This window comes from Mus pahari, chromosome 11 (assembly GCF_900095145.1).
Source record: "Mus pahari chromosome 11, PAHARI_EIJ_v1.1, whole genome shotgun sequence".
Classification (NCBI taxonomy): Eukaryota; Metazoa; Chordata; class Mammalia; order Rodentia; family Muridae; genus Mus; species Mus pahari.
In genome coordinates this window covers 29785456-29797366 of record NC_034600.1, presented here as the reverse complement: position 1 = coordinate 29797366, position 11911 = coordinate 29785456, and the positions used below count along the sequence as shown (strand labels likewise).

Sequence of the window (11911 nt, the reverse complement as noted above, 5' to 3'; positions counted from 1 at the left end):
GAACTCAGAAATCCGCCTGCCTCTGCCTCCCGAGTGCTGGGATTAAAAGGTGTGCACCACCACGCCCGGCTTAAGTAAATCTATTTTTAAAAATCTCTAAAAAGTTAAAGAAACAAATAAACCAGTGTTCAGAATGTGGCTTATTTATGTTAGAGCACTTACCTAGTATGAGCAAGAAGACCCTGAGACTGTTATCTAGCATTACAAAATAAATTAAATAAAATATTAAGTAAATGAATGAATGAATCAACAACCCTAGCTTTTTAGGAGGCTGAGGCAGAAGGGTCACTCAATCCTATAACCTAAATGCCCCAGACCTGCCCACAAGAACCCATCTATAAATCAACCAACCAATCAATCAATAGGATCAGACTGCACACTAAGCTCAAAAGCCAGCCCAGGGAGTCCCCTCCGCTGAGACTGCTCACAGTGATCTTCAGGGCCCCAGAGAACACGGCAGGCTTTCCCTCTTCCCAGGTCCCAGTGTTCCCCAGCCCCTACTGGCTCTGCTTGGTCAGGGTGTGTTGCCCAGCTCTCAGTTTGTGTCCCGTGCATCTACTCTTCTACCGTCCTGACCCCTTAGCTCACCTCCTTCTGTCACCCTGGCCTCCTGCTCGTCTCTAAACAGCAAATGTCATCCCAGAGCTTTTCTGCTTGTATTTTTCGTTGTGGGGAGGTCGCGTACGGGGTGTGGGGGGGTGCATTTTATTTTGTTTTCCCAGACAGGCTTTCTCTGTGTGACAGAGCCCTAGCTGTCCTGGAACTTGCTTTGTAGACCAGGTTGGCTTCAAACTCAGAGAGATCTGCCTGCCTCTGCCTTCTGAGTATTTCTGAATTCCACCATGCCTAGCTCCCTGCCCCCCTTTAAATTAATTAAGTTAAAAGAACGTTTACACGTATGAGTATTTTGCCTTAATGTAGGTCTGTGCACCAGTGGTGTGTCTGGTGCTGGCAGAAGCCAGAAGAAGTCATTGAATTCCCTGAAACCAGTTACGGGCAGTTGTGAGCTGCCATAAAGGCCTTAGGAGTTGAACCTGGGACCTCTGCAAGAGCAGCAAGTGCTACTAATGGCTGAACCATCTCTCTGTTCCCTTGCTGCTTCTAAGGTGTACTTCTATTTTATTTATGTGCATACATTCGTGTGTGCATCTACCACCTGTGTCTGGGGCCTGCAGAGGCCAGAAGAGGGTATCAGATCCCCTGGAATTGGAGTTACAAGTCGTCATGGGCTGCCCAGTGTGAGTCCTGGGAGCTGTGTCCTTCGGAAGAGTGCTAAGCCGTTTCTTTAGCTCTCACAATGCTGCTGTTATCCCTGCCTAAAGTATTCTTTCCTTCCTTTCTCATATTATAAAACATGTCCACAGATCCTGTGATGTGAAACCTAATCCTCTTCCCCTTGGTTTAGTGGCTCAATCCTGAGGGACTGGAACGAAGTGGAGGAAGCTGGTGGAATCACAGAGGCGACTCCAGGAGACGCCCCACGTCTTCCGCTCCTCTGCAGGGACAGCCGGCTGCTGCTTTGTGAGGACGTTCTTTCCTTTCTCTGAAATGAGTGACTGGGCAACAGTGATGTGAGCCACCTTGAAGCTGCCCCCCCTCCCTGCTCCCAACCCCAGCCACACCTTCCCATACCTGCCACTCTGCCCCCCACTCCTGCAGTGTGACTGCACCTTGAGAGAGACCCCAATCCAGAACCATCCTGTTCAGCCACTCCCAGAACCTGACCTTCTTTATGATCCTTAGGAACTGTGGGAGGCAGTAAGTGAGAGATCAGCTTCTGCTCAGGGGCTGTTTGTTGTACAATAAAAGACAGTGGTGGCTTCCTCATTCCCATCAAGTTTGTGTCATGTTGCCACCTGTGTAGACACCTCTGGCACTCACATCATTAAGAAGAGCACCCCCAGCCCTCCCTCCTCCTTCATGTGTTCTTCTCCTCAGCTTTCTTAATCTTTGTCTCACCACTGAATTTTATAAACACTAAGTAAATATTTGCGGGGTGAATCCATGAATGTTCACCTCTGTTTTATTCTTCTGTACTCAGGGACTGGATGGATCTGGGTGGATCCAAATTTTGTTCGGTATCATTTTGTTTTATAAGATAGAGTCTCAGTAAATAGGCCAGGCTAATCTGGAACTTGTTACATAGCCAAGGCTATCCTTGAACTCATGATCTTCAGTTTCCCAAGCGCTAGGATTATAGGCCTTCACTATCATGCCTGGCTTCATACAGTTTTAAAATCTTGGTTCGATGCTGTTTTTTTTCAAAATTTTGTCTGGATGTATGTTTTCTCACCACCTAAAGACTGGGGAAGAGTCCCGGCCTTGGATCATTCTGCCTTTCCCTACCTCTCTACAAAGACTAGGCTTGATCTGAAGACAGCACCTTGAAGTCATACTTGACAGATAATCAGTTCCCAAGGCTTTGATATAGTCAAGCTGGCTCCAAAAGACACAAACAGTGGCTATTCCAAGGGGAAGCTAATCTGATTGTCCTTGGTGCCAGGACATTCAAGTCTGTCATGGGTGGCAAGCCCGCAGTCATGTGGCACCAGAGGGGCAGCTGTATCAACAGGCCCACACAGGTCTCAGCCAGAGACTGACTTTCAAATAAAAGGGAAGGGAAGAGTGGTGGGCAGTAGACATGGAACCCATCTTACACAGTGCAGAGCTGTTAGCAGGCCTGGGTCAGAAGGGGCTAATCCTACTTAAGGGCCTGAGTTCTTAGAAAGCTCAGGGCTTGCTGCTGTTGTGCAATAGCCACTGTTAGTCCACCACCCATGAACTGGGCATACCTTGGTGCCCTTCCAGAGCATGATTGGTATATCTTGACACTTTGACCAAGATATCCCCACCCAAGACACAGATAACTGCAATGTCCTTGGGTTAGTTCCTTTATGGATCTGTACAGGTCCCTCCCCGGCATAACAAGACCGTGTAATAAAAGCATTTTCCAAGTCCACAGCATGTGTGTTCTCTGGGTGGCGGGCAAACTCAGAGAGCATTGCTTTCAGAACATCTGGCTGTTGGCGCCGTATAAGCAGGTACAGTGGTCACTTCATCTCTGGGTTTTCAGTTTCTTCACCAAATGAACTGGTGTGCTAGGTCCCCATCCACTTATGACCCAACCTTCCCAGAGAGCTGAAGACACACAGCAGGGGACCATGGGCAACAGATGTAGGCAGGAACTCCCTGCAGAGCCAGCTAGGTGCTGAATACTGATATTAGCCAATATGTAAGTCTGCCTTGTTACAGACCCCGTGCACAGATCACACTGACTGTGAGGAAGCCCACATCTGACCCGCGTGCCCATCACATCCCCATGGCTATGTGCTTCCCCGAGGAGCCCCCATCTCACCCTTCCCACTCCACCAGCCCCCAACCCTTTTTGACCCCACCGTGACCCCTTTCTCTGCCTCTGCTTACCAAGCCTAACTCATCCATCAGGAAGTTAACAACAATGGATGGGCTTTCAAGGAGACAGGAAGCTAGGGAGAAAAGGCAAGGGTGGGAAAGTCCCCAGAACCCTGGGTGCCTCTGTGTTTGGGCCCAGAGCACACTTGACTCACCTCTCACAGCGGCCTGACCTCTGGTGTGGAAGCTAGCACAGTTGGATAGTTGTCAAGTGTCACGGGACAGGTTACAAATAGCATGGGGATTAGCAAACCCATCAGACACTCCGTTCAAGGGCAGGGAGAGTTAACAGTTTAATCTCCGGAGCTCCAGGAAGGGTGTTTTATGGCAAAGGAGGGCTGCACGCATATATAAGACCAGGAAGGGACAGGGGTGACCCACTACAGGACTTGCTGGTGATAAGCTTCAGTCTAAGAGCTAGGTTCTCATGTTGAACGCTAGCATACAAGGTCCCTGGTCTCACTCTTCAGGGGTTCCTGGGGGTCCCCATATCCTCTTGTAGAAAGCTACCTGCGAGGTTTTAGGTAGCGTGACTCAGAGACCATCAAGGTCTCAGAGTAGTAGAAGCGCCACTTGCCCTCGGACTGACAGTGGGGGCAGAATGGCAGGGGCCCCTGCTTGGCTGTGGACTGAGGCCCGGCTTTCCTTGTGGCTCTGCCCGGGGCTCAGGTATTCCTCAGTCGGCCCCCTCCCCTTCCCGGAGCTCTGCATCTAGGCTGCTAAGGGACCAGTTCCTTTCTCAGCTGCCCGCCTCCGTGTCGCCACTTCACGCAGCCTCAGCTGCCTGGGTGACATCTGGACTCTCTGGCACCCACAACTTGGTGGAGCGTGCCCATCTGCCTCCACCCCCCACCCCCCGACGATCCCTCGCCTGCACTGCCAAGTCCTATGGTTCCAGGGCCGCGAAGCTGACCCTAGTTTCGCGCTCTGGAGCCGCGCACCGGTGCCCCAGGAGGGCAGCGCCCGGCAGCGGCCAGATCCCACCAGCCAGCCCTGCCCTGCCCCGCCCGGCCGCCGCACCCGCGAGCCGGGCTCTGCCCGGCTCTCTGCACACGGAGGAGGCCCGCCCTCCGCGCCCGGACGCGCAGAGGGTGTGCGTGGAGCCAGGGGTGTGGCGGAGAGTCCCAGGACCAACAGCGCAGGTAAGCTGCTCCCCGGAACCGCAGCTGCTCCTGATTCCCCGCAAAGACATTCTCCTCTCCAGGCCTCGCTTTGCCAACCCTCCAGAGCTTTGGACGAAGAGATGTGCCTTTGATTTGGGTCTGGCTTTTGGAACATGCAAAGGAGTGTTTAGTAGGGGCAGATTTGGCTTTGTGAGGAAACCGAGTTTAAAGTAGAAAAAGTTCGGTTTCGTATGTAATTTCCCATCTATTTGGATGTCCCTGGGTGTCCGTGTTTTGAGCACACCTAAGGGGGGCCGCTGAAGCGATCCTCACCTTAGTTTGGATCAGGGACTAACATGCTCTAGCAGGTGTCCTAGAGTGAAAGAAAGTACAAATCCAGTTTGGTACCTCCACTGTTTGTAGTGTTGGTGTTTGAGAATTTGCCTTAAAACAGTAGAAACTCAGCGACTGGCTACAAATCTGAAGACACCAAAAAAAAACAAAAAAACAAAAAAAAAAACAGTGAGTTCCTAACAGAACTTGTGGTCCTTACCTGGAAAAGCAGCGGTGGGATTATGTGATTGGGGTGAGGGGGGGAAGATGTGTTTAAATTAGCAGGATGCTTTAAGTCTTCCATCTTAGCATCTCCATGAAATGTGGCTTTTGCAAGTTAAATGCGTCATTCACTCCTCTGCTTCCTTTTTTTTCTCTACTTCCTTCTGATTCTATCACACTCTCCCTGGGAAAAGCACTTCCTAGGGCGGCAATGTCTCCTGTCTCCTTCCATCACCCAAACTCACCTTCCTTACATATGAGCCTGGCAAGATGATCTTGGCTTTGCAGCCCTGAACTCCGTCATATGATCATGAGTGTGAATGGCAGAATATGTTGGAAAGTTTTCTGTGTTTGACTATGTCCTTCCTGACTTTGGATTGTGCCCGTGAGTGCTACAGTGAGGTCTTGTACTCTCATTTACCAGACTGAGGCAAGATCAATGGTTCAAAGACCAGTGCTGTGTGAACCAGCAACACCCTTTAACCATTGCTTGCTGAGGTCAGGATATAATATTCTTTTGGTTTTTTGTTTTTGTTTTATTTTGAGACAGGGTCTCTCTATTACGTAGCTCTGGCTGTCCTGGAACTCACTCTGTAGATCAGGCTGGCCTCGAACTTAGAGATCCTCCTACCTCTGTCTCCCATTAATGGTGTGTGCCACCATGGCCTTGTGTGGCCTTGTGGAAGGTGCTTTTCCACTTGGTTCCACTCCTGGTTTCTCAGCAAGTTTTGTTAGCCTTCTGTGCTTTGTAACTCCTCTCTGTTTACTGCATCTAAGGCTCTGAGGAAGTAGGTGGCACTGTGGAGGAGGGTGACTGATGGCCACTTGCTGCCTGTCCGCCTACCTGAGGACACTGTCTGCCTTGGCGATGGGGCTGGATGTCACCTGTTGGGCCAGATTCTCTCAGGTCATGCCAGTGTCCTGAAACTGAGCTGCCAGTAGGGGCAGAGTGTCCGGGCAGCCTCGGGGTTTGCTTCTTGAAAACTCAAGGATCACATTTTGACAGAATTAATGTGAAAGTTCACAAACCCACTGTCTTTTGGAACCATCCTTTTGTTTTATCGAAACTGCTGGCATTGGGTCGTGTGTTGAGGGAGCCTTACAATAGAGTGGGAAATGAAAAATTGCTGGAGTCTTAAATAGGAAGTGGAAAGTTAGTTATTGGACAAAAATTTACCAAGATGCTCAGAGCAGTTCTGACATCATTCTAGGCAGTTGTAGATCAGAAACTATCCCTGTTGCTCTTTCCTTATCCACATTTTTTTCTTTTCTTTTCTTTTTTCTTTCTTTCTTTTTTTTTTTTTTTTTTTTTTTTCTTGCCCTGGAGAAATGAGTTTGTAGGACTCAGGACAGGAAAAGCCACACCCACACCGCCAGTCATTTTATTTTTAAAAAAGATTTTCTTATCTCAGAAGCATGGTAATTGAATTTCCTCTTTTTTTTTGATATATTCATGAAATTACACATTTGGGAGCCTTTGAATGCCAGTTCACCTGACTCATAGGCCAAGTCATTATTTTACAGTATGAAGTTCCGCCTCCTGACAGGTCACCCCTCTGTGATTTCTGCAATGGCCAGCAAGAGAACAGAGCTGGTCAGACATACCTGTGCTCAAGGTAATTTTTCATTTATTATTGTTTGCAGAGTCTGCAACTGCCAGAGGGAAGGAAACACATTTCTCCTTCACGTCAGGGAACAACGAGGAGGCCTTTTCTTTTCTGGCCATGTCTTCTGTAGGAACTGCTGAGCCAGATGGAGACCAGAGGGACCGGCATGTCAGCAAGCTCATTTTCTTCCTCTTTGTGTTCGGTGCAGCTCTGTTGTGTGTTGGGGTCCTGCTCTCCATCTTTGGGTACCAGGCATGCCAATATAAGTCTCTCTCACACTGCAGCATGGTGCTGAAGATTGCTGGGCCTTCGTGTGCAGTGGTGGGTCTGGGGGTTGTGATTCTGGCCCGGTCCCGGGCACGCCTGCATCTGCGGGAGCGACAGCGGCAAGGCCTTCAGGACCCTGACCAATCCTTCTTCTGTGGAGAGAGCCGCCAGTTTGCCCAGTGTCTCATCTTTGGGTTCTTGTTTCTGACCAGTGGCATGCTCATCAGCATACTGGGCATTTGGGTGCCAGGATGTGACTCAGACTGGGCACAGGAACCACTGAATGAGACAAACACTGGAGAAGGAGAACCCCAGATCTGTGGCTTCCTTTCTCTTCAGATCATGGGGCCCTTGGTTGTGCTTGTGGGACTGTGTTTCTTTGTGGTGGCCCATGTTAAGAAGAAAAACAACTTGAGTTCAAGCCGAGATACCTCTGAGAGCGAAGGTGGACATGCCCACAGCACGGAACCTGTCCACATCACTGTAGGTAAGTGTTGGTCATTTGTGCATTTTCTCAAGTCACAGTGGATGTTGCTTTAAGACTTAAGCAGGTTTCCCTAGGTCTGCTATAGATTCCTTTTCTCAACTCCTCTCTGTCTCACACTTGAGCACACAGATACCCTATCACCACCACCACTACCACACACACACACACACACACACACACACACACACATTGCCGTCCCTGCCTGTGGTATGCCCTGTGGGAATTCTTCTCTCACCAGCAACACTATCATTTAGCATGCGAATTAAGGCAATGAGTAATGGCCCTGACTGGGGACAAAGGTGGCTTTGGAGCCTTCTGTTGTCTTAGGAACCAACCAAGTGATTCCCGTTTCCCCAGTTCTTTCCATGCTGGGCTGGAGCATCAGACTCAGTTCAGGAACACCATTGGGGGTCCCCTCACTGCCTTCAGACACAGAAGGGTTGGGTAATAAGGGTCCCTGGGCTTGAAAGTGTGGAGGTACAGAGAAGGGACAAATAGGTAAGACACAGCTCATGTTTGGGACATCCTCTGGCCCCTTCCCTGGTGGTGGATGGAGGGAATGAACTCACTGGGTCTCTGGACTCCTGAGGTAGCATGCTCGGAGGGGAAGAGCAGAAGAGTTTGTAGAATACACTATCCTAAACTAGAGCAAACTCTCCAGTTCACTTATTTGTGTCTACAAATGTTTATAGCGACAATGCAAGTCTCATACTAACTAGCGCTCCCAGAGGATTTAATCCTGTGCCAAACACTACTCTAGGGTTAAAGAGCTTACTGTCTGAGATTCAGTCATGCTTAGCATGACCCATCAAGGCAGACTTACCATCTCCACGTGAGACAGGAAGAAAGAGAGGCCCGAGGTTACAAATGAGCAAGAGGCAGGGAGCAGCTAACCAGATGGACAGCCGCGCACGCAGCCTAGCTTGTGCGGACGGCCCTCCCCACCATTCACCGATGGGATTCTATTTCACTAGCCACTGGTGCTCTTAGAAGGCACTTTGGGAGGTACAAGCAGAGCTCCCTCAGTGTTACGCGTGTTATTTGTTATACATGTTTAACTCTGAGGTAAATGGATGCTTCAGAGATGTGTGTTCCTCCCCTGGGCTGGGAGAATTTTGAGATGTGATCTTAGGGTTTACCAGAAGGGGACTTCCCCATCAGCAGGTGACTGGAATCTGGCACAAGCTGCGAGCAGAGCCAGGGTGCTGCTCTTGAACAGGAGCCCTTGTCCTAGCATGACATTCAAGTCGCAAATTTTAAAACTCGCTTTTTCCGTTCCCTCTGGTGCCATCGTACCTGTGACTCCCTGGCTTCCCCGGCTCTCTTCTCTCCTTGAGGCTGTGGAAGAGGGTCTACAGGTCTCCACCCTGCTCCATTGTAGATGTGTTCAATGCTACGTCTTGGACATGTGAGTGTGCACCAAGAGGCCCGTTTTCGGTGAAAGCACATTACAGGATGCCCCGTGGGTTCACTTTACAGGCCGTTACCCTACAGTATAAAGTTAAAGTGAATATTCAATTCCAATTCCTAGACCTACTATGATCTTTTTTTAAAAATAAGATTTATTCATTCATTTATTGCTTTTGCTTGTTTGTTTGTTTGTTTGTTTGAGACACAGTCTCACCCTGCAGCTCTGGGTGTCCCAGAGCTCACTTGGTAGACCAGGTTGACCTCAACTTCACAGAGCTCCTCCCGCCTCTGCCTCCTGAGTGCTGGGATTAAAGGCGTGCGTCACTACTCCCAGTTAAGATGTATTTTACTTTTAAGTGTGTGTGTGTGTGTACTTAGGGGCATGCACACACGAGTAGGGGTTCCTGAGGCCAGAAGAGGGTGAATCCCCTAGAACTGGAGTTATAAGCAGTTGTGAAGTGCCTGATGCTAGTGCTGAAACTAACCTTGGAGCCTTGGAAAGAGTGGGATGTGCTCCTGACCCATTGAGCCATCTCTGTAGCCACCCCCCAGCTAACAACTAGATGAATTCAAAGAGAACCTCTCCAGCATGTCAGGTGTCAATCAGTGATGAATCGGTTAGGGTCCACCTGCCATCTCCTTGTAGGAGAGCAGGATTTCATGGATTCCTTCCTTTTCTGGGCATCTCTGTGGCCTCTGGGGAATGGCAGAGGCTGGCCAGGCCCAGAGAGCATCAGTTGGAAGTGTTTCTTCGTCAGGCCAATAAATGCCCTTAGCTGGTCATAGAGATGAAGGGACCTTCCCCAGGTGTTAGAGGCTGGAGAGTTTGCCTAAACACTGGACACAAGTGGCCACTTCCTGTCCTTTCTGTCCTTCATGGCGGGTGCTGTTAAGCTGCAGCTAACAGCTGTAGGAGCTGAGGCCAGAGCAGTCTGAGTTTGCTCAGGGCCACGCTGGCTTGGTCGCCAGCAAATGAGTGGGGCCAGCCTATCAGAGTCCTTCCTTCCCGAGTCCTATGTTAGAGGTGCTTCTCCCTGTCTAGAACATGCTGGGTTGCGGTGACAGTGCCGTGAGCTGGAATTCTAAGGGATTGGAATTCGGGGACAAACTGGAGCTCGTTTCTGGTCTCTTGTCTCTCTTCCTTGGAAGACAGGGGCTCTGTTCAGAGTGAGCAGATACAAACCCAAAGTCTCTTTTAGTTTGACGGTGCCTGTGCAGCAGGGGTGAAGGAGGGGCATGGCATGGCATGGTACATTGCCATGTGTACTGTATTTGAGTGACTCCGCACTTTATCCAACAGCTGGCTTTTGATGAATTAAGGCTCTCACGAGAAAGCAAGAAGAGCTTTCTCAGCAGCAGACACCCCTGGGAATCTGCCTGAGCGTGCTATTGCCTCTCACAGGCACTTTAGTTGAGTCGTGCTTGTTAGAGGCCCAGCCTGTATTGCCTCGGGAGTCCTCAGGGCTCTGAACTATAGGCCGGCTTATTTAAAAATGTGGTGACCTGTATGAATCACAAAATGTACTAGTTTAGGGCCAGGTGTGGTGTTTTCTAATCCCACACATTTTAATCCCAGCACTCAAGAGGCAGAGGGTGGGTGGCTGGAGAGATGGCTCAGAGGTTAAGAGCACTGACTGCTCTTCCTAGAGGTCAAGAGTTCAAATCCCAGCAACCACATGGTGGCTCACAACCATTTGTAATGAGATCTGATGCCCTCTTCTGGTGTGCCTGAAGACAGCTACAGTGTACTTATATATAATAAATAAATCTTAAAAAAAAAAAAAGAGGCAGAAGGGGGTGAATCTGAGATCAGCTTGGTCCTCATAGTAAGCTCTTGGTCAGCCAGAGCTATGGAGTGAGACCGTCTCAAACAAAACAACACAAAACGTACTCATTTAGCTTTTTAATTTACATGTGTTTTTGTGTTCTGTGAGTCTATATGCACCTGCACATATGCACATGTGTGTGCACACGTGGGCTAGAAGTTGATGTTGAGTATCTTTCTTAGTCACTATGCACCTTGTTTTTTGAGAGGATTCCAGCTGCGACCAAAGATTTGCTGATTTGACTAGGCTGCCTCGCCACAATCCCCCCAAATCCTCCCATTTACTGCCCCAGAGCTGGAATTACAGACACACACCATCTGCCCAATGTCTTACTCGGGTGCAGGGATTGGCTTGAACTCAGGTCCTCCTGCTTCTGATGCTAGTACCTTCACTGACTGAGCCATCCCCGCTCCTTTCCGCACCCAGCCCTATTTTAACTGTCTTATACAATGTGCCAGTTGGTGGCACAGTCACCTTTAATCCCAGGACTCAGGATGCAGAGGCAGGTGGATCTCACAGTTTGGGACTAGCCTGGTCTAAAAGATAGCCAAGGCTTCACAAAGAGACCCTGTCTTGAAAAAAAAAAACCAAAACCCAAAACAAACCAAAACAACAAAAATTACAATGTAACATTATTAAATACAGTCAAAAGATTGCAACACTATCATCATCATCAGTTTCCAGAACCTTCCCATCATCCCAAACAGAAACACCTGTTAGACAGCATCCCCTCCCAATGGCAGCTGGTTTACTTGACACGGAACTGCATCCCCTCCCAATGGCAGCCTGGTTTACTTGACACGGAACTGTCGCAGGCCCACTTCTCCATCACAGCGCACTCAAGGGTGTTCCGACCTTTTACGGGGAAGGCAAAATGAACGCCATTAAATGTGTTTGAGTTTGTTTTCTAACTTGTGGCTGTGTGTTTCCACAGGTGACTCAGTGATAATCTTCCCGCCCCCTCCACCGCCTTACTTTCCCGAGTCTTCAGCAGTGGCTCCACCTCCCGGGGCTAACAGCCAGCACCAGATTGAAAACCCACCTTCCTATTCCAGTCTTTTTAACTACGGGTAAGACTTCCCTTTGACTGTCACCAGCGGGCATGTGTGTAGTCATTCCAAGCCTAGGCTTGAATCCAGGCCAGTGTCACTTTTTTTTTTTTTTTCTGAGACAGGGTTTCTCTGTGTAGCCCTGGCTGTCCTGGAACTCACTTTGTAGACCAGGCTGGCCTCAAACTCAGAAATC

General features: G+C 49.3%; 1 protein-coding gene across 2 annotated transcripts in view; it reads left to right on the top strand.

Moving 5' to 3' along the window:
* Window positions 1–4340: 4340 nt before the first annotated feature.
* Tmem171 (transmembrane protein 171) overlaps window positions 4341–11911 on the top strand; it is a 9626-nt gene continuing 2055 nt past the window's right edge. The window contains exons 1-3 of one of the 2 annotated variants that reach the window (XM_021208815.2): window positions 4341–4553; window positions 6714–7430; window positions 11601–11736. In XM_021208815.2, the coding sequence (XP_021064474.1) occupies window positions 6794–7430; window positions 11601–11736 (773 nt within the window). In that variant the 5' untranslated portion in view covers window positions 4341–4553; window positions 6714–6793. The remainder of the gene's footprint in view (window positions 4554–6713; window positions 7431–11600; window positions 11737–11911) is intronic. The other variant, XM_021208813.2, reaches the window with a different exon arrangement.